The sequence below is a fragment of the Hirsutella rhossiliensis genome, assembly GCF_020360975.1.
Source record: "Hirsutella rhossiliensis strain HR02 chromosome Unknown scaffold00022, whole genome shotgun sequence".
NCBI classification, from domain to species: Eukaryota; Fungi; Ascomycota; class Sordariomycetes; order Hypocreales; family Ophiocordycipitaceae; genus Hirsutella; species Hirsutella rhossiliensis.
In genome coordinates this window covers 445,575-467,234 of record NW_025408688.1, presented here as the reverse complement: position 1 = coordinate 467,234, position 21,660 = coordinate 445,575, and the positions used below count along the sequence as shown (strand labels likewise).

General features: G+C 53.0%; 5 protein-coding genes across 5 annotated transcripts; 2 read left to right on the top strand and 3 right to left on the bottom strand.

Annotated features, from left to right (window-relative positions):
• Positions 1 to 470: 470 nt before the first annotated feature.
• On the top strand, positions 471 to 2,185 carry HRG_11738 (tc5 transposase DNA-binding domain-containing protein; the record flags this gene model as incomplete). Its single annotated transcript, XM_044870208.1, has 3 exons — positions 471 to 926; positions 1,362 to 1,384; positions 1,753 to 2,185. 3 exons carry the CDS (start codon positions 471 to 473, stop codon positions 2,183 to 2,185), a joined length of 912 nt encoding a protein of 303 aa, XP_044714703.1.
• A 402-nt stretch (positions 2,186 to 2,587) lies between these two features.
• HRG_11737 (AMP-binding enzyme domain-containing protein) lies at positions 2,588 to 4,574 on the bottom strand (the record flags this gene model as incomplete). Its single annotated transcript, XM_044870207.1, has 5 exons — positions 2,588 to 2,831; positions 2,892 to 3,474; positions 3,520 to 3,661; positions 3,732 to 4,158; positions 4,234 to 4,574. 5 exons carry the CDS (start codon positions 4,572 to 4,574, stop codon positions 2,588 to 2,590), a joined length of 1,737 nt encoding a protein of 578 aa, XP_044714702.1.
• A 3,551-nt stretch (positions 4,575 to 8,125) lies between these two features.
• Positions 8,126 to 8,643, top strand: HRG_11736 (uncharacterized protein; the record flags this gene model as incomplete). The annotated part of the gene is made up of 2 exons (XM_044870206.1): positions 8,126 to 8,489; positions 8,615 to 8,643. The coding sequence occupies 2 exons, from the start codon at positions 8,126 to 8,128 to the stop codon at positions 8,641 to 8,643; spliced, it is 393 nt and encodes a 130-aa protein (XP_044714701.1).
• Positions 8,644 to 9,699: 1,056 nt separating this feature from the next.
• Positions 9,700 to 11,153, bottom strand: HRG_11735 (PIF1-like helicase domain-containing protein; the record flags this gene model as incomplete). Its single annotated transcript, XM_044870205.1, has 6 exons — positions 9,700 to 9,762; positions 9,842 to 10,051; positions 10,127 to 10,153; positions 10,254 to 10,427; positions 10,605 to 10,778; positions 10,842 to 11,153. 6 exons carry the CDS (start codon positions 11,151 to 11,153, stop codon positions 9,700 to 9,702), a joined length of 960 nt encoding a protein of 319 aa, XP_044714700.1.
• An 8,717-nt stretch (positions 11,154 to 19,870) lies between these two features.
• On the bottom strand, positions 19,871 to 21,638 carry HRG_11734 (reverse transcriptase (RNA-dependent DNA polymerase) domain-containing protein; the record flags this gene model as incomplete). Its single annotated transcript, XM_044870204.1, has 7 exons — positions 19,871 to 19,970; positions 20,031 to 20,205; positions 20,395 to 20,641; positions 20,697 to 20,768; positions 20,835 to 20,965; positions 21,016 to 21,091; positions 21,270 to 21,638. 7 exons carry the CDS (start codon positions 21,636 to 21,638, stop codon positions 19,871 to 19,873), a joined length of 1,170 nt encoding a protein of 389 aa, XP_044714699.1.
• Positions 21,639 to 21,660: the final 22 nt, after the last annotated feature.

The window sequence follows — 21,660 nt, the reverse complement described above, 5'->3', positions numbered from 1 at the left end:
GATGTTGGCGTGGCATTTCCGGTGGTCCCTTTCTTTGTCTTGTCCACCGTGTCTTCGAGGGTTGATGCTTGGCTTCACGTCGTTGGCGTCGAAGGAGGGGTGTCCTGCCCCACCAGGATCCACGGCCTCAGCCTGCTCCCCCATGACGGGAGCTGCTTAGCTTAGCCTCTGCATTACCATGCCCCACCCCCCTTTCGGTAACACCCACCTTTCGGTAGCGCATTAGGAAATATCCCCACCAAAACCCATCAATTTCACTTACACCGATTCCAGCCAGCTTTGAAGATATTCACAAGCCGTCACTTGGAGTAGATAGAGGATTGATTGAATTCTACTTTTCGATGGTTGAATGTTTGTACAGGGTCTGTGGCCTGTGCGTACCTTGCACGCGAAATTACCATCCAACCCCCTAATCTCCTTCCGCCTCCTGACGATGATTCTTCTCGTTATTCCTCCACCACATGACCAAAATGACCTTAAAGCGGCCTCGGAGTATTTATACGGAGGATATTATGGCTAATGCGATAATTGATGTCACAAAAAACGGCTTGTCGCAGTACCGCGCCGCCCAAAAGTATGACATACCTCAGCAGTCTATTTCCGACAGACTCAAAGGCCAGGTAGCCCTGGCTGATCAGATCCAGCCTCGTCAACTCTTGAGTAAGTCTCAGGAAGCTCGCTTGGTTTCTTGGATCCTCCGCCAAGAGTCTCTCGGCTATGCTCCCTCCCACAGTCAGATCCGCGCATGTGTGGAGGCTCTTATGAAGCAACTGAACAACGAGCGGACAGTGGGGCGCAACTGGGTCTCTAAATTCATCAATCGCCATCCGGACATCAAGAACAAGCGTGGGAGACGTCAGAAGCTAACCGATTTAATGCTTTTACGCCTCGTGCGGTTCACTGGTTCTTCGATATCAGGAAAAGGAGTATGGATGGATTAAACAAGAAAATACCGTGAATGTTGACGAAGGCGGTATTATGTCTGGCTTTGGTGAGTATTTGGCTTGTCTTTCATTACTTTTACTAACCAGACTCTTTTGCCAGGTTTGGATAGTCTTGTGGTTGGGAGTGCAGACCCAAAACGGAAGGCCCTTCTGAAAGGGCCACAGTCCCGCAACTGGACCTCATTTATTGAAGCTATCACCGCGGACGGCCGTGTCCTTACCCTGGCATTATCTTTAAGGGCAAAGAACTTCAGAAACAGTGGTTCTTGACGGAATTCGGCAAAATAGCCGACTGGCATTACATAACGTCGCCCAACGGATGGACGGACAACCATATCGCTATTGAGTGGCTTGAGAGGGTCTATTTGCCCCAGACGCGACCAGCCGATGCCTCAGATGCTAGACTGATCATATTAGATGGACATGGAAGTCATGCAACGGTGCGTTTCTTTATCCACCTCTGTAGGAATTACCGTTAACCGGGACCAGGATGCATGGATGGCCACATGCTTTTTGAACAACGTTTATTGCTGTTACCTTCCTGCCCACTGCTCTCATGGCCTCCAGCCGTTAGATAACGGTGTATTCAATGCCTCCAAGGCAGCTTACCGGAAAGAACTTCAGAAATTGACCTGTTTGACCGATTCTGCGCCTGTTCATAAGGTCAATTTTATACGGGCATATGCTAAAGCGCGCGAGGTTGGAATGACGGCAAAGAATATATTGTCCGGCTGGAGGGTCACTGGGAATTGGCCGATCTCACGATCCAAGGCATTGCGGCATCCAGAAATTCACGCGGACATTGTAGAGACGTCTCCAAAGTCCGCGCCATTTTGGGTTCTGATGATACGCCAAGAAACAGCCGCCAGATTCGCGATTTCGGAAAGAACAAGACTCCTGGCACCCGGAGACGATACGCCGTGATAGCTAGAGGCTTTGAAGCCCAAGAACAGACGCTTGCCGAGCACAGCAACAGAATCGCGAAGCTAGAGGAAGAAGTGGCCCGGCTGCAGAGAGGCAAGAAGAGGAGAGCACCGAACCCGAACAGACGGTTCATGACTCTCAGTGAAGCTTTGGTGGCTGAGGAAGCCATTCCCCAAATTAAAAGCCAAGAGATAGCCGTTGTGCTGAATTCTGACACAGAGGAGGAGGCGGTCTCAGAGGTGGAGACAGCTTCAGTGATCGAAGTCAAGGTGGCACCGAAGCCCTTCCAGTCACCACCAGATCCGGGCGAATGGTAAAAAGCGCCGGTACATATAAGAGCGTCCATTTCTACGGAATGATATAATTTTTGTGTTTATAATGTTAAGTTCTGATCATATTTCATGTAGTTCAAATGGTAGACTTTTGGTGGAGAATTTTTCAATTGCGCTACCGAAAGGTGGGTGTTACCGAAAGGGGGGTGGGGCATGGTACTACATAGTCGAGCAAAGGTATTCTCCAAAGTCTTATTACTTTATGACTTCCCCGGAATAAAGTCCCCCGACTTTAGTATGGCGACTATCGATCCCGTCTCATCTGAAGTCACGAGGTGCTACCTTCACCGGGATTAGTCATAAATTCGATCGAATCTACGAAACCCCAAGAATGATGCAGTCCATTCGATCCGAATATACGGAGGCCGAGTTAAGTGTTCGATTCGATTAGATTCGTAAAATATCTGACCCTGGTTGAATCATGCCGCTCATCGCCGCCATGTCCTCTGTGCTGCTGGCAATTCGACTTTCTACTAGCTGCGCCAGGACACTGAACCGAGGATGCTTGAAGATTTCGTTCACGGTGAGAGTTGCCCTGTACTGGTTCCGGGCCAGTGCCACCAGTCTCATGGCAGCGATGGAATCACCACCAATCTGAATGAAGCTGTCGTCGGCACCAATACTATCGGTTCTAGTGCCAAGGATCTTGGAAGCCATCAGTAGAAGCCGGCGTTCCCATTTGGTCTCTGGCTGGCGTTTCTCTTGCCGGTCAGGATTGTACGAAGTGAGCTCTTCAAGCGTCATACTGGCTCCAATCTCGCGTAGTCGTCGGCGGTCTTTCTTGCCTGTCCCCGTAACTGGCATCTTCTCGATGGGGATGTACGCAGTCGGCACCATATACACTGGTAGCATTTCCAAAAGTCCCTGCTTGAGGAGCATACTGATGTCGCGGAGCGAAGCCGCCGTATGGCTTCCTCCTCTGTCGTCAAGGGAGGAAGCTCCGCTGCCGACTACCATAAAGGCGACGAGCATGGCAGTTGTGCTGTTCTTTGGTGTCACTGCATCCACCATGACGTCTATCTGGCAGGGCTGGCCTTGAAGGATCTTCTCCACGTGGACCTCGACTTCGCCCAGCTCGATACGCTGGCCATGGACTTTGACCTGGGCGTCTTTCCGGCCGATGAACATAATGGAACCGTCTGCGTCATACTTTGCCAGGTCTCCTGTTCGGTAGACGCGGCCTGGTCTCCCCGGCCGGCCAGGGCACCCGCGGACAAGCCAGACCGGATCCTGCAGGAATGCCACTGCCGTCTTTTCTGGCTCTCCAAGATAGCCTAACCCGACCAAGGGCCCCTCGAGAACGAGCTCGCCCATTACACCTATAGGGGCGAGCTTCTGGCAGTCGCTGACGTCGACGATCCAGGGCACGACGCCGCAGCCGCGACCAATGTTCTTCATAGAGTCCCCACTCGAAACGTTATACGACACCATGACTGGTGGTGTGCATTCTGCAGGACCGTACTGTACGGTTGGGAAGTCAGTAACAAAATACGAGGCCGAAGACAACAAGAGAACTCTCAGAGAAGCGTACCACCTGTACAACCTCAACTCCAGTACCCCACCGCGTCACGTCAGACAGGGCCACAGGCTCGCCACCCAGGACGACGAGCTCGATAGCCGGGGCTTCTGCCGGGTCGATCAGCCTGGCAACGGAGGGGGGCACGTGAATGGCGGTAGCACCCAGCCGCCTGATTGCTGCCGAGATGTCATTCTTTCGTTCGTCCTCAGAAGGCACGCAAACGCAGCCCCCTGCCGTAAGCGTCTGCAGGATATTGGGCCATGTCACGTCAAAGGAGTAAGAGACGAAGTCAAAAACTCGCGAGCCTGGACCGTACCGCATGGCCTCCCGCTGGTAATAAATGGCGCTGCAGAAATTCTCATGCGAGATGACAGCCCCCTTTGGTACGCCTGTGCTGCCTGAGGTAAACACGACGTACAGGGGGCTCGAAGGATCGATACTGCAATGACATTAAGCAGCTTTCCTACGAAACCAGACCACGAAAAGGGAACCAAAGAGCTGTGGAGCGGCATACCTGGGCAATTGCGATGGTGACGCGAGCGGGATCGAGCTCAGCGTTATCAGTAGATCGGCCGAGACGGACAGAGCCTGACGAGAAGAGGAAGTCTCAATAAGCCCTACCGCGAGGTCTGTTGCGTTTGCCGAGCACAGAACGAGCCGCGGATCAACCTTGTTGACAATCTGTCGCAGCCGTTGTACGGGCTGGCCAACGTCCATGGCCACTGATGCAGCACCAGCCTTCATGACTCCCATTATGGCGACCCCGGTCCAGATGGACTTCTCGAAGCACAGCGGAACGATGGCTCCAGGTCTCAGACCGAGATGTACCAAGTGGTGGGCCAGTCGCGTCGACATGTTGTCGAGTTGCCGGTGAGTCAATTCCCCCTCCCAAGAGCACAGAGCTGCCTTATGGGGATACTTGGCGGCGGCTTCGGTGACCATGTCGTGCACACAGCCTTTGATCAAAGTTGGTGCCACAGCATTCCACTGCCAGATCTGGCAGGTATCCCTGTCGTTGCCGAGAGAGAGTCGTCCCATGGGAAGTTCGTGACTAGCCTTGGCCCTCAGCGATGAAATTATTTGGTGTACAACTGCTTCAAACTGTCTCGCGAGCCGCCTGGCGGAGTGGCCGTTGAGTACGCTTGGATCATGCGTTATCTCAAGCACGCAGCCTGTTTCTTGTAGGAAGATCTGAATGGACAAGGCTTGGGTTCCGAAGTCATCTGTCGCATGGGTGAGGCTTTTGATGAGGCTGTCTTCCCTTTTGGCCCGCACCAGGAGCGGGCCATCATGCCCATCATGCCCATCATGATTGTTGGCTTTCTGGGGTGGGTGTAGGACCAACAGTGTCTGAAAGTGGCAAGTACGTTCCAGCCCCGGACTGTAGTTTCTGATATTTTGGATTCCCGTCTGCTCAAAAGGGATCATTGCCAGACAAGTTGCCTGGACCCTCCGCAACACGCTCGAGAGGGCTTCTGTAACCGGCACGTGCACACGAACAGGTACAGTGGCGATGGTTGGTCCGAGGACGCTTTCTATGCCTGGCATTGCGGCTTGACGTCCACTACTGACCATGCCGAAGACAACCTGGTCCGAGTCCGAGTAGCGCGAGGCAACTGTGGCCCAAGACGTGGTCAACACGGTCGATAACATAATGTCTCCTCCCGGGGGACATGCGACGTCGGCGATGCGGTGGTTGAACGTCTGCTGGTTCGAAGGACTGTAGGAAGCCTTTGGGACGCTGGGGAACGCTGTGGCCTCCGTATTTTGCAGCGTTTCCTGCCAGAACTCACGGGCCGATTCGGCGTCCAGATTCTTCCTCACGTACTTTGCGAACTGACTGAAAGCGACTGCCGGTGGGGGTGAAGACGCACGGTAGACGGAAGAGAGTTGGTCAAGGATGAGAGATAAAGACCAAGCATCGTAGACGGCGTGATGCGCGGAGAGAATAAAAAGTCGACGGCTTCGTGAATCTGAGAAGATTTGTACCAGGTCAGCTCTCACGAGGGCAGTACCTAGGCCCAGGATCGGCTTGTGCGAAGCACGGTAGTCTTCTAGATGCTGCCATTCTGTGATTGAGCCCGTCTCTGTCAAGACGACTTGGACAAGTTCCGCTTTCAAGGTGTCGACGATGCGGGTACGCAGAATATCTATCCGCAGGCAGGTAACTTCAAAGGCTCGAAGTAACAAGGAGCTCTGCATCGTGTCGCCAACTTCATAAACCAACCTTGCTATGTATTTGCTGGGATCTTGGACCGTGGCTGCCATGAGCACTTGCTGAAGAGGCGTGCAGGGATAGATGTCCTGAATCTGGTCCACGTCCACGCCACACGCTTCAGCTGCCTGCACTATCGTCGTGTCGACATCCGATGCGTTGAAAGGCAGCAGCGAGAACGGAACGTAAGGGTCCTCATCATTTTCTCCATCGCGGACTTGATTCAACTCCCTCATCATAGCAGCTTGGTCACGCAAGACTGGGTTTTTCATGACGTCCAGAGCTGATATAACGAACCCTCGGCTTTTGACTAATGAAACCATTCGCATGGCCGCAATCGAGTCGCCGCCAAGCTGATAGAAGCTATCGCGCGCACTGATGGCTCTCGGGTCCACACAGAGTATATGGGCCCACAGTTCGGCCAGGTGGAGCTCGGAAGGAGTCTGGGGCCCTACTCGTTGGCCATTGCAAAGAGAATTCATGTCAACTAGTCGATGCATTGACAAGGATCGCTCCGTCTTTGATACCGAGACACTGATTCGAGGGTCGATTTGTTTGATTAGTTTCTGCAAACCGCCTCCCGTTCCAACCAGAATGAACTCGTTCGCCCCGTCATTGGCCATGTTCCTAATGGTCTCTGTCCACCGGACAGGGGAGACCATATGATGCAGCAACTGTTCTCGTATCTCTGCCGGATCCGTGCTACCACGAGCAGTTGCATTTTGATAGATAGGACAGCTTGGTGGTTGGATTTTGACGGCAAGAACACAAAGCTTGAACTTGTCGTTGGCCTTGGACATGTAGGCAGAGTGGAAGGCGCCCGGAGAAGCGAGTTTCACGATTCGTCCAGCAGATATCAAGCGTGCACACGCATATTCCACTGCAAAGTTCAAAGTCAGCAGTTTTCTGTCGCAAGGTATTCATGCATGGGTAAACACTGGGCCCAAGAGGAAAAAGATGGAGAACGGGCGTCGCTTACGGGCCTCCTCGCTGCCACTGATGACGAACTGGCCAGGGCTATTGAAATGGGAGATGATCAAGCCCCCAGTATGCTCGTTTCGCGCGTTCCATGAATCACAAGCCGACTGAACCTGCTGCTGCTCCAGCCCCATGATAGCTACCATTCCACCATTTTGCTCTGCACATGCATCCTGCATGGCCATACTGCGGACTTTGATCAGCTCTAGCGCGGCCTTGATAGTCACGGCGCCTGAAGCAGCGAGAGCGGTAATTTCCCCGAGGGAATGACCGGTCATTAGAGTCGGTGCTGGTTTGGGAGGATATCGTAGATAGGCCGTCATGCTCGCCAGGAAAGCGAGCGGCTGTGTGAGGGCAGTATCGCTGGAACGAATCCATTGTTCATCATGGGTGTCAATTTTAGTGAAATCGACATTGAAGATATGTCCCTTGCGTCGTCAAACATGCGCGTGATCGACTGTTGTTTATCAAGGGGCGCTGGGGATATGGTTTGCAGCGTTGCTGACTGACCAGGGAATACGTAGGCACGCATCATGAACTCAGGAATCGAGAATAAGGCGGGAACCTACTAGGCAGGTAAAGTATCTAGCCAGGGCAATGTATATACATATATATATACATACCGGCCGAACCATTTTGATACCCGGGCCGCCCTTACACGGGCCGTGGATGTTGATTGGCCTAGATATTATGCCGTCCGGTCCGTGAGCATGGCCGGGGTGGTGTCTGGATACGAGACCTAGCCAATCACATACCGCAGGCCACCCGCCGCTAAATGTTCAGTTCCTGTACGACGCCCCTAGTGGCCCGGCACTAGAGATAGTGCTATTTGCACGCCCACTTTTCTCTAATTGCACGACATCCCCACCTTATGGCCGGGCTAGACGGCCCCAAGCCCCGCCACCCGAATTGCATGTGTATCCCTGGGTACCTAGGGACTCAGCGTAAGTCACTACAGTAAGACGGCGCTTTCGGCAGAAGGCACCATATAATAATGAGGATTGCTATTTGCACGGGGAGTCCCATTTTTTTTTTTGCGCCAGGACCAACCACCAAATTTTCTTACGCGCGCATGGCGCAAGGCGGACCCGGAGCAACGCACTCGCGCCGGCGCATTGCGAGGCTGTGAGGTTGTAACGAATTTTCCCTTCGTATGAGATTTTGAGGTTATCACCAACGCACACATCACCAACGCAACACACTTGTATCTAAGATGGATTCTCTCAATGCTATTGCTGCTACCCCTGCTGTCAATGCTGCTGCTACCGCTGCCGCCGCCAATGCTGCCGCTGCTGCTGCCGCCGCCGCTGCTGCCAATGCTGTTTCTGCTGCTGCTGCTGCCAATTCTGTTGCCCTTGCTGCCGCCGCCGCCGCCGCTGCCCCTAATGCCAATGCTGCCTCTATCGACGATGACGATGACGACGACGACGACGACGACGACGACGACGATGACGATGATATCCCGTTCCTCCCCCCATCGCCTCAATTCGACTCCTTTAAAGAGGTCGACGCCTTCCTCCGCGACTTCCATATCAAGAACGGTGTCGCTCTTGTTAAGGCTTCGTCCTCTTATAAGCGTGAGATTAACGGCGAAGCCCAGCCAAGCCATTACATCTTTATCTGCGATCGAGGCCCTCGGCGCACGTCGCAAAGCGCTGGAGTCCGCAAAACAGCAACCCAAAAGCTCGATTGCCCCGTAAAGATTACGGTCTCAGCCACGAAGTCTTCTAACTGGAAGTGGACATACAAAGTAGCTGAAGGTCGTCATAATCACGGGCAGTCTCTCGATCTATCTGCCCATAATATCTATCGCCGCCGTACCGCAGCCCAACAAGTCAAGGAAAGAGATCTTACCGACGAGATCTCTATTAGGGCTCGCGAGATGTCTCGTCTTATAAGGAAGACCGACCCCGAGCATAGATTCTTCCGGAAGAAGGATATCTATAATGATCGCCAGAGGATTAGACAGGAGCTACTTAACGGCCTAACCGCTACTCAGGCGTTCGTGAGAATACTCCAACAAGACGATATCAAGCATCGTATCAAATTCGACGACGAAAATCGGGGTTGCGCCGTCGTTTGGACCTATCCTTGGTGCGAGAGAATGTGGAAGGAGTTCCCAGAGGTCCTTGGCCTTGACAATACGTAAAATATGCTGACACCCTCACCGGAGGTGGGGAGGGTGTAATACAGTCCGAAGGATGTATCTCTATGACATGATGCTCGTACCTCTGGGTCTGGCTATGCGCTGGCGCACCATGAAGCGGTTTGTGCATGACAATGACGAGCTTTGGCCCTCTCCGTGCACTATAGCGACGTCATCAAGAAAAGCGAGGTTGGAACAGTGGTTGGCGAAGTTGTTGTTTGCGCCGATGCTCGTCGCGAACTTTCATCAGAACACCTGCTAATCTGTTAGGGCTTATAGAGCCTCAAGCAAGAATAACATGATGGAGCTCTACTTGCCATCAGGTAGCTTCTCATAGTGGAGAGATGCCCGTTCAAAAGGCGTATCGATCATTAGGCCCTCCAATGTCTTGACCCTGGAGACTGCAACGTAGCTAAGCCCAGTCTGGAAGTAACGTTCAGACAGATCGGTCACCATTTTGTCAACTGTGATGCTCTGTGACTTATGAACCGTGATGGCATATGATGCCATGAGTGGGAACTGCGTTCGGGTACTGGCGGACGCCCCAAGAAAGAAGTCTCGCTTCACTGGGAGTATGGGTACTACCTCGCGCCCATCATCCGTGGTTAGATACGATGGCCCGGTATACTTATCCATCACCATCATAATGACACATGGCGGGTCACGGTGCGTATCAGCGCCAGGCGCCCAACCGATGTCATATACTGTCCCTTGGGCCCCATTGACTAGGCCTGTTGGATGCCAGATGTTCTGGGTTAGCATGAGACGAGCACCAATACATACCGGAAACTGGCCAGCCAGGTTGCCAGCTTGTTCCGACGTTGCCTTGTCAGCACCGTTACCAATGTTCTTCGCCATGACTTGGATTGCTGGACGCTTGAGACGGACGAGATGCTCGTAGTTGTACTCGCTAACACGAGCTTTCTTGCTATAGATACGAAGAGCAGCATCAAACGAATCTACGTCTCGCTGGCCTAGCTTGGCCTGCACACGCTGGCTCAGAAGTTTCCATGACTCTATGGATAGCTTTAGGCCACGTAATTCGTCAAGTGCAAGACGAAAGCTAGCCTGGTCGTCGCCCTGTTGCCGCTGGACCTTTGCAAGAAGACAGTGTGGTTAAACGCCCTATATGCGATCTGGCCAGAGACCTCGTGCAGGTCTTTGAGTGGTCCATCAAAGTAGAGGGTTTGTTCGCAATCGGCGGGAGCTGGAAGAAGTCACCAACGAGGATGATGCTTATGCCGCCAAAGAATTCGGCTGCTCTAGCAGGAAAGACTTGGCGGAGGCGTTTGTCGATCCACGAAAGTTGACGCAGACCTAGCATGCTTTTCTCATCAATCACGAGATACCTAACGTCCCGTAGCTTCTTCTGAAGAGCATTAGCATCTGCTGGGGAGAGCTCTGTAAACGCCCTATCAACAGGTAGCCGGAGCAGAGAGTGTAGTGTTGTCCCCATTATCTGGTTCCTTGCAACCCCAGTGGGCGCAGCTCTCCAGATTGGACTGGGCCGGTTCCTGGCAAGCTTCTGAAGATGTGAAGATAGGACTTTGATCAGATAGGACTTGCCCGTCCCGCCACCACCGTCAACATGGAGTAGAATCTGCTCCTCGCTCTCGCATTGGAAGTGTCCGACTATTGTATCGTAAACTATCCGCTGCTCTGCGTTGAGCGTATCGCGGGCCTCTGAAGGCAGGTCTTCAACATCCATATAGAGAGGATTCTGCGCAATGCGCTGGCGCCAATAATCGCCCTGAACGATCCCTGGATCAGCGTAGCGACCGACGTGGGGTGTCCAATCGTATTGGATATCGATATCCCGTCTACCCAGGAGATCTACCATCTCTTGGCTTGGTGGGCAGTCGGGAAGCTGGCGGGCAAGCTCAAGCCAGTCCTCCTCCAGAAGGTCAGGCTCGTGAAATTCTTCCTCGAACTCATCCGGATCCGGTCGACGGTCTTCGGCATTAGGTGTGCCATAGTAATCATCAGGGTGCTGGTGGTTCGCAAAACAGAATTCGGCGGCAGATGCATACGAGTCATACTCTACACCGTTGATCTTGCGTAGTTCGACGGGATCGCAATGAGGGTGAGCAAGCATTAGCTTTACCCGACAAAAATCATCGTATTGGTGATGCTGCGGATTCGACTTGTACCGCGGAAAGTAGTATAGCACTCGAGGCTTAGCTTGACGACTCCAACGTGTCCACTTTCTCCCATCCCTCTTGCTTGTATTCCAGTTGGCTAGGAAGTCAAGGTAAGTGAGTTCTTCGTGAAGGGCAGGGCGAGAAAGATACTTCTCATATATCCCAACGACCTCAGCGTCGTCATCATGATCACCCTGGAGGCGAAGCGACCGGCCCTGTTGCTCGTAGGGACGGCAATCGACGGCTCTTACAACACGGGTACCTTCCTGGAGCTCGCAGTTGAGTAACACATGGCAGATCTCTTGGCCCGAGAAGTCCCTCTCAGCAAGCAGCTTGTTCATTAGACGCGAGGCAAAAGAAAGAAGTGGATTCTGGTGGGAGACATAGGGCAAGATTTGCTGCCCCAGGCTTGCATAACTGTCGGTCCGCTTCTCCATCTTACTGCAATACTTGGCTGCGTAATTAATGACGGCTTGAAGGCTGGTGCAGGGGGAGATATCAATGTTGGCTAACCAGCCAAGACTGAGACACCGGTTGTAGTGGTTCATAAGGCTGTCATTCCTGGCCGCCTCGAAGGAGAAATAGGAGTGTCCTTGGCGTCGAACAACGTCAGCCGTATCTCTCGCATCCCGGGGGAAGAAAAAGCGGCAAGAAATCTCGTCTGAACCCTTCTTCTTTCGTAGGCAGTATGTCTCACTGCAATGGTGGCGTTGGCAGCGATTCAGAATTTGTGAGAGCCATTGGAACGTCAAGGGATGCTGCACCGGATTCACAGCCAAGGGATTACCCTCTCCTTGCTGTTGGACTCGGGCTGGCTCAGGATTGAATGCTGTGACGTGGAAACTCCAGGCGCGGGCGAACTCTTTGCGCACATGCTCCCTTTCCAAGTCAACACTGGGGGCACCATCCATCCAGTATAGGCCGTGGCAATGGCTACTTCCACGACCCTGCCACTCATACCTGTTCCAAAAATCAGTGACATTGAATTTCTGCTTGAGAACGATATCTCTGAATAAACCAAGGCAATTGATATGCGGGCCCAACCGGTTTACTACGGGGGCGCTCCTTACATGGGCTGTATGGGCCCCACCCAAGGCGCTGCCCCGTCAGCCCAAAGGCGGTGAACGAGCCCCTGCACGCACAACGCCAAGTATAGCATCGGTCTGCAAGAACAATCCGGCTCCTTCAATCTGAACACTCTCATCACAGCTTCAATGAATTACCATGAACTGCCCATAGAGCTCATTTCAAGCTATCTAATGATACTCGAGCCATAAGAATCGGTCCAGACTTGAAGCAGCAATACAGCCTCAAGGGGCAGGCCATGAAATGATGGGGCGCCTAACAGTGGAATGCCAATCCCCTACGCATCTTGCGCAGCACCCATAGATCTAGTCACCCTCTGGCTCGTCTGAACGACAATACACTCACCAGCGCCAGTCTCACTCTGTGGATTCGGTGCAGTTGAGTCCATCGACGTGACAGCCGGCCTGCCGGAGCCTGAGTGACTGGATGCGCTTGGCGCCGGCACCGGCTCCTCGTCACTGATGAGCTCCCACTCGGACCGTTGCCGCCGCACACTCGGCCGCCTTCTGCGCCCAGTTGCCCGCACGCCTGTCGTCTTGCCTGGCCCGAGGACGGCCTTCTTTCTGCCCCCCACCGTTTTGCTCTCTCCTTGTTGCATACCGGCCCTACCCGCTCGATTTACCGCCATACTCGCCGGGAGAGGCTGTGCTGTATTCTTTGGTCGTCCGCGAAGGCTTGTTGCGATCTTGGGATCAAGAATCCGGCGGTAAGGGTCCCGTGAAAATGGCTCTCGCAGATGCCACCGCGGGTGGACGTCCCACCTCGTAAGGAACTCTCCTGCTTCCAATTTGCGGTAGATCGTGTGACGGCAAGGGATCCCCAGTTGCCAGGACACGGAGCAGTCCTCGCCGCAGTCCCCGATCGGTTCTGGCCGAGGACAAGACCTCCTTGGTACCGCTTTCAAGGCGTAACGGTGCTCCCTAGCAATGAGATTGAGCCCTCGTAGAGACGCAGTTATGCGGAGCTCACCCAGGTACTCTGAACCAGGGTTGGAGTGGGTACGCGTGGTTAATACTTCGTCTTCTGCGCAGTTGTCGACAAAGTCTCGTTCCTGATCACCCACCATGCCTTCTATCGCCTCGACAAGCCCAAATAGATGGTTCATTCCATTGAGCAGGTAGCTCTTGACGTTGTTGTTGCTTGCCTCCGTGCCAGATGTCACCCTAATGCCGAAATTGCGGTGCTTTTTGATGAAGCATTGCGCCCATTGTGTGCTCAGGGGTAAGTAGGTATTGTAAAGGTAGATCAGAATGGCCTCTTGGTCATCGAACTCGTCACACAGGCGTTCCCAAGCCTTCTCGTAGTCTCCTTTCGTCTCTGCGAAAGCCACAAGCTTCCACAGTTCAAGGACACCACGATAGCTATGGGGTACGGTGGCGGGGACATCGCTCCGAGACTTCGGCACGTCTTGTCTCCCTGCCGCAAGGACAGCCTCCTTGTCGTGCGGAGTCAAAGTTGCCTGCGATTGCTCATCATCGGAGCCACTGTCACTATCTTCCTTGGCGAACTTCCACTTGCGCTTAGCGTTAAGTAGTACATTCGAGTTGATATGGAAGATACAAAGCTGTTGTTGAGCATCTGGAAACCGATCTTCCAGTGCTGCCTTCAACTGTTTGTCGAAGTCCGTAATCACAACATTGGGTAGCTGAATGGCATGCCTATCAACCAACCGCCTAATTCCATCAGCGAGGAACTGGAAGCCTTCGCGCCTCTCGTTATCGATCAAGCCAAAGGCGGCGTTATAGACCGACTTAAGGCAAGTTTGGCCCGTCGCCTGGAAGAGTGGGAGCTTGAAGCGATTCGTATTGTAAGTGTTGTCGAAACTTATCACCTCGGGGAAGCGTTTCCACATACGGAGACAGTAGGGCAAGGTCCATACCAACCCAACAAGGCGGTCAGGCTCGGTCTCTGACCACTTGGCGATATAGGGAATGCCTCTCTCGTCGAAAATCTTGATTAACGCGGCTGTAGGGCTCATTCCACCAAGCTTCTCGCGACGCAGAAGCGCCCTGGCGTTATATATGTCCCTTCTCGTATAGACGGTTCCTGGGTGGCTGTCCCGAACAAGTCCCCCCACGTCACGTGCCCGGATGCCAACTCGCCGGCTTGTAGTCTCGATTGTTGCCTTGACAGGTTTAGTAAGCCTTCGGTGGACTGGGTGCGCGGAGAGGCTAATACCGTACTCCGTTCGTGATTATGCCGGCCGTGCTCGGGATCAGGCAATGCTCGTAGAGTCCACATATAGTTATTCCCTTCCAAGGCTTCCGCGATTACCTTCCACTTACAACCGCACTTGCGGGACCGCCTCTGGCGAAGCCCAGACCCTCTAGATGGGCGTGGCTGACCATACCGATCGCACTCAAATACGTAGCGTGTCTTCCTTGTTTGACTTCCCGTGCCATTGCGCCTGACAACGCCGAACCCATTCGCCTTCGCGAATGCGTTCACCTCTGCGTGAAGGGCCTCGATCGATGGAGCTGCAGTACCGGGGATTGGCGGATTGGGAATAGGCTCAACGTCGCTATAATCGCCACACTCCCGTCAGAGAAGCCGTTCCACTCTTCGTACTCCTGTCCATCTTGGCTGAACGACGATGCTAGTGAAGTGGGAGACAGGACGGGGCCATGGTGATCGTCTCCACGTTCCGAAGGAGCTCGGCCCAGGCCGGAGTCTTCTCGACACTTGGCCAACTCGCGAGCCAATGAGGAATCTGTCTCCGCCAGCTCCCAGGCCAAGATCAAGGCAGACTGGAAGCGGGCCACAATCTCCTTGCGAGCATCGACTTCTTCCACCTTCGAGAGGCGGCGTAGACGCTGTCTCTCGAGACCCTTCCAACGTTTCCTCTTCCGGGGGATCAGGGTGGCAAACCACTCAATCCCAGCAACGGTTGCTCAATATAGTTGAGCAACCGTCAACTCAATCAACTCAATCGAGTGTCTGCTGAATAAGCTTGTCAATTCAATTCATGCTCCCGTTGATTGATGGATTGATGAGATTGCCGTTGACGGTCAGGGATCCTGTAGGGTAGGTGGCCAAGGCGAAATGTAGGTACGGATTGGGTATATAGCTACCACTAACCTTACAGGTTACTCAGGCCCGTTGTAGGTAAGCCTGCTCTCCTCTTCGGGGAACAGGGCCCCCTGTTCCGTTGGAAGAGTCGACGCGCTGCGCGCATCGACGCGCTTCACAACAAAGTTCAATCTCTCGCCTCAGTTCCACTTACACTTCTCGATTCTTCCACAACGCCTTGGCTGATCTAAACATTCCTATATGCAATGAGCGAATCTCCTGAGCCTTCTTCTACTCCCTTGCCGCCATCAGGCGATTCAGGCGACTCAGGCCCCGTTCCCCATCTCGAGTGGGATGCCTTCCCTGGCATCACTTCCGCGGCTATACCAAGTCTCAACGCGCCGGCAAGCTCAAATCGTGGATCTGGAGCTTTGGGTTCGACATTGAACATCAAGCTAACGTAGATAATCGCCTCTGGGTCTGTGAGCGGTGTTTACCGAAGAAATCGCCGAAGGGACCCGTGAGCTTCGCGGCAAAGGGACCCTAAACATTGAGCGCCATCTACATGATGCTCACAATGTTATTGACCCATCAGGTAGACGGTTACCGAAGGGTTCTACAACCAACAAGCGTTCTATTGCCCAATTCTTCAACCTCGATGCCAATGACCAGAAGGAGCAAGCATTCATTAACAAGCTAAAAAACCAATTCGATAAAGATGTCTTCCAATCTCTCTTGCTTGCTTGGATCACCGAGTCGAATGTTGCCTTCCGCGCAGTTGAAGCCCTCGATTCCGGCGTCTTCTCGAATACCTCAATCCCTCGATCGCCCTGACTCAAGCCCACATGACACACTCGACTATTCGAACGAAGCTTTTCCAAGAATACCACCAGTACAAGCATATTGTGATAAAGGAACTGAGGAGCGCCCGGGCAGATACACCTTGCGTTTGACGGCTGGAGATCGCCCAATCGCTATGCGCTTAATGGGATTGCTGCGTTCTATCTCTAAGGAAAAGCGGCCACAGAAGATCATCCTTGGGCTCCTGAACTCCGAGAGTCTCATACTGGCGAGAATATAGCGTCGCAGGTGGCGGAAGTGATCGAATCATTCGAGATTCAAGACAAGATCGGGTATTTCACGCTTGACAATGCGAAGAATAACGATACGGCGGTAGCAGCACTGGGACACGTTTTTAATTTTGAAGGGAAGCAGAGACGGGTCCGCTGCTTTGGGCATATCATCAATCTCGTGGCCAAAGCGCTGCTCTTTGGCAAAGATAATGAAGTCTTCAAATCAGAAGAGCGACTCGACCTGGACCTTGCTCGACATGATCTCTGGCGGAAGAGGGGGCCTATTGGCAAGCTCCACAACCTTGTCCACTGGATTCATCAATCGGATAGGTTAACGTACATGCTTCGGGATCTACAACGCAAGAGGGACAGTACGAAGAAACCAGTTGACGTTCTAACGGATAACATGACACGATGGTTGTCCCATTATAAGATGATGGATCGAGCCCTTCTACTGCACGACTTTCTTGACGACCTCGTCGCATTGGAACAGTTCGAATATACCCGAAGCAGGTCAAAGAAGAAAGACATGCCTGCATGCCTCCGAGATTCTGACCTGCTGACCGGTAACGACTGGACAGTGATCAGCCACTTTCGGAATATTCTTAAGCACTTCGAAAATGCCATCAAGGCCCTCGAGGAGATGCCCAGATTCGGGTGCGTAAGGGCGGCAACCTCGTGGCATACGGAACAGCATGGGATATTATCCAAGCATTCGAATATCTCCTTGAACGATTGGAAGAGGCAAAGGAATTCGCCAAGGATGTGCCTGATTCCGAGCATTTCGCGATAAACGTCGAATTGGGGTGGAAGAAGTTGGAGAAATACTATATCAAGTTGGTTGAGTGCCCGGTATATTATGCTGCAGTCGCTCTCCATCCCGCCTTGCGACTGCAATGGTTTGAGGAGGCTTGGGCTCATCGACCTGAATGGGTCCTTGAGGCACGACGGATTGTTCGGGGCATCTGGGAACGCGACTATAAGTCATTAATTCTCAGCGATGACGAGGCTATTCCGATGGTTAAACGTCGAAAGGTTGACGACTTGAACGAGTTCCAACAGTTCCGACTGAGGCACCGGCTACAAGCTGGTCAGACGGCCACAACCCGTCGTGGGCCACCTACTGCCGATGAATTCGATCGCTGGACTGTTGATATCGGCGCAGATGACGGAGACATCACGGATCCGTTCCAATACTGGCAACTCAAAGAGTCAACGTATCCCAGACTTGCTCGAATGGCCTTTGATATGCTATCTATACCGCCAATGTCAGCAGAGTGCGAGAGGGCGTTCTCATTTGCTGGGCTAATGGTCACACGACTACGCAGCCGGCTTCAGGCTAACACGATCAATGCAGGCCAGGCAATTCGGTCTTGGCTGAAGGCAGGGCTAATACCCGACTACCAGGGGATTATTGATGCTTCAGTCGATGACGATGTCTTCCCGAAGAGGTGCCCCACGAAGGACGAGAAGTTGATGGTGTTGAGGACCTTAAGTAGCTTACTAATAGGTAGGGTAGGGCATCAACTCCATCAATCAACGCAATCAATTCAACGAGGGCTTGGATTGCTCAACTCAACGAGAGGTTCGCTGATGTAAGCCGTCAATCTACTCAATTTGACTCTTTGGTTGAGTTGATTGAGTGGTTTGCCACCCTGCGGGGGATCGTGGCAATCTGTGGCAAGATGACTTGAGAAGGTGACACTCCTTTTATGCTTCTTCCATTGCTTCCATGCATCGGTGTGTCGAATAGTGGTAAGGGGTTCCCACGTAGGCTGCGAGTAATCATGCCATTTTACGAGCACCTTCTTATGCGTACCTTCCATTCTTTCATCCAGAATTCTTTCAACAAGGTACATCTTTTCGCCGTCCACCAGCACCGGTGGGGCACTCTCTTGATCGAGTTTCTGCGAAGGCAATGGGTCTCCGGGGACTGGCCGGAGTAGGTCGACGTGAAAGACTGGATGGATGCGCCCAGGCACATCCAACCTGTAGGCATGTGGGCTAACTTCCGCGAGCACTTGATATTTGGCATGTAGCCAATCGAGCTTCTTGCAGGGTCGCGATGTTTTGACATTTCTCAAGTTGAGGTATACCCAATCCCCAGGCTCGTATCTCGGTGCGGCTGTCCTGTGCTTGTTGGCTTGCGCTTGCTGTATTTCCTGGGCCATAGCTATCGCTGCTTGCGCAAACTCCGTGGCGTCCTGTAGTCTCTGAATAAAATCCTCCGCTGTCGCTTCCCCCTGCGTCGTGTCTTCCGTTCTTCGATGCTCAACTAACTGGATTGGCTCGTTGTGGTAGCCGTGCATGAAGAAGAACGGACTCAGTCCGGTGGAGGTTGCTTCCTCTCGTTAATAGTCGCCATCGCGATTGGAAGCAAGTCTAACCAGTTCTCCTGCAGATAATTCGTCCATATCCGAAGAATCCTCTCTACCTCTTGGTTCATTCGTTCTGTTGCACCGTCGGTTTGTGGATGGTACGCCGTCGACAACCGCTGCTCGATCCCTAGCATCTGACAGAAACTTTTCCACATACCACTGACAAACTGGGGACCCTGATCACTGGTTATAGCCGTTGGGATGCCATGGACAGGGTAGTGTCGTTCGAAGAGTCTTCTTGCAACCGCTTCTGTGGAAATATCGTTCAATCCTTCGAGTTCGACGCCTTTGGTGAGTCGGTCCGTGACCACCATGCAGTTCGTCGCGCCATCTTTCCCCGACGGTGGGAGGTCAGTAATAAAGTCAATGGTAATTTCGCTCCATATGCGTTGCGGAATAGGGAGCGGCTTTAGGAGTCCTTTCTTTGTATCCTCCAGATGGTGTTTCGTCCGCAAACCTCGCAGTTGCGCACAAACCGACGTACATCGCTAGCGGCACCCGGCCAGAAGAAGCGTCTCGACAGAGTCGAGTACGTGAGGTCCCTTCCAGGATGTCCGGTGATATGAGAGTCGTGAGTTTCCTGGATGATCTTTGTACGTAGCGGCTCCGAACCGGGTATCCAGACGCGTTCTCTAAAGCACAGCAGGCCTCTATTGTCTAATGAGCATTCTGAAATGCTGACAACCTTCTGTAACTCTGTTGGCAAACTCTTCGCTCCATCTGCTACCAGCTTCGTGAGTTCTTGATAAAGCTTGTCTTCTTGCCGTGCGGCGTGCCACAGCTGCTGTAACTCCTCATCTTCAAATATCCTGATCTCTTTCCGAAGTTGATTTCCTGGGCACCCTCGTTGTTGGTAGACAATGTCGATATTGGGACCCTTCTAAGGTGATCATTTTGGAATAGCCTCATAATGCGTCCCTTTAGTCGTTCATCGGAGTAGTTGGCCGGCATATCCTGGTCCCGTCAAGAGTGCGTCAGGCAATCCGCCCTTGCGGCCCGGCCTCCATTCGAGCTCGAATTGGAACCTGGACAGGAACTCCGACCACCGCACTTGTCTCTCTGTCAACCTCCTTTCCGAGTAGAAGTACCTCAGGTTCTTGTGGTCCGTTAGGATCTTGAAGTGCTCTACTGCCCGTAGCTCTGGTTCCCACTGCTCCAAACATCTGAGAATGGCGAGTAGCTCCTTGTCATGGATAGCGTAGTTCGCTTCGGCTGCCGAATGTTTCTTCGAGAAGTATGCGACAGGTCGTACCAGTCCATCCTTATCATCTCTCTGCAAGAGCACGCCTCCCGACGCGAATCCTGAAGCGTCTGCTTCCACGATAGTCTCCTTTCTGGATGGAAGTGTGCAAGGATCGGGGCCGTGATCAACAGGTCCTTGAGCTTCTCGAAGGCTTCTTCGCACAATTCATCCCAACGGAATGGCACGTCCTTCTTCGTTAGCCGCGTTAGCGGCTCCGCTATCACCGAGAACTCTGGCATAAACATCCTGTAGAAGTTCGCGAATCCAATAAAACTCCTCACGGACTTAACATTCGTCGGGGTTGCCCATTCCTTCACAGCCTCAACCTTCTCAGGGTCGACTCGGATCCCACACTCCGCCTCGATGATAAACCCAAGGTATTTCACAGCCTTGACTTCGAATTCACTCTTGTTGATATCCAGTTGCAGCCCGGCGTCCATCAGTCGTTGGAGGACCTTGCCGACCTTGTCGCGGTGGTCTTGCAGGCTTCCAGAGGAGAAGATCAGGACATCGTCGATATATGCTGACACAAAATCGTCTAGGTAATCCTGGAGCGCGCTGTTAATGTACCGCTGAAAGGCTGCTGGTGCGCCTGTCAGGCCGAATGGAACTACCAGCCATTCGAAGGATCCATAGCGCGTTCTGAAAGTTGTCTTTCCTCGTCGCCGGGGCGACCCTGATCTTATGGAACGCTGCTATAACATCTACCTTGGTGAACCACCTTGCCTTGGCTATCGTTCGCAAGGTCTCGCTCAGTAAGGGCAAGGGATAGCGGTCCCTCTTCGTTATATGGTTCAAACCTCTGTAATCCACGCAGAAGCGGATGCCTCCGCCGGGCTTCTTCACCATAAGGACTGGTGCCGCGGCTGGCGAGCTGCTGACTCTAATAAATCCCTTGTCGAGTAGTTCTGTGAGAGTCTTCCGTAGTACCAATAGCTCCTCGCGGGACATGCTGTAAAGCGGTCCCCAGGGTAGGGCTTCTCTCGGCCATGCTCGTCTTTCAGCACTTCGATCTTCAGGTCCACACCTGGCCGATGAGGGGGCAGCTGGTCGGCCAGTTGCTGAGAGAAAGCTCGAGACCACTTGTGGTACTGTGGTGGCAGCTTCTCCATTACGTCAGTCTTCGGTTTCGGTCTTAGGGCCTTGTCAATATCCGCCATCGTGACCGAGTGAACTCCAATGCCGCCTTTGCGTTTGTCACGGCGTGCTTCTGCTAAAAGGTTGCGGCCATGACATTAGAGACATCTAGCTGGGAGGCTGGTAACGTCGTCGGTCTCGTACTTGAACTCCATTGGACCCGATCTCGAGATATCCTTCCTTCGCATGGATGTGAACATCCTGGTCTTCCATCCATCGTTTACCCAGGATCATATCCCAGTTCAGATCGTCGATGACGTACATGAAGACACGATGCTGCTGATGTCCATCGAGGTCGATCGACACATACGTGATCTTGTCGATTTTGACCTCCTTGCCGTCTCCGGCTGCGTTCTCCAAGATACGCGGCTGAACGCGTATATGTGGCAACTGGAGAGAGTGAAATGTGCGCTTGCTAACCGCGCCGTAGCAGAGGCAGCCATAGTCGACAAGAGATGGCACGAAGTCTGTGCCGTTCACCCTGACGTCTGCTATGAACGGTTCTCCGTCCATTTTTGCTTTTCCGCTCACATCC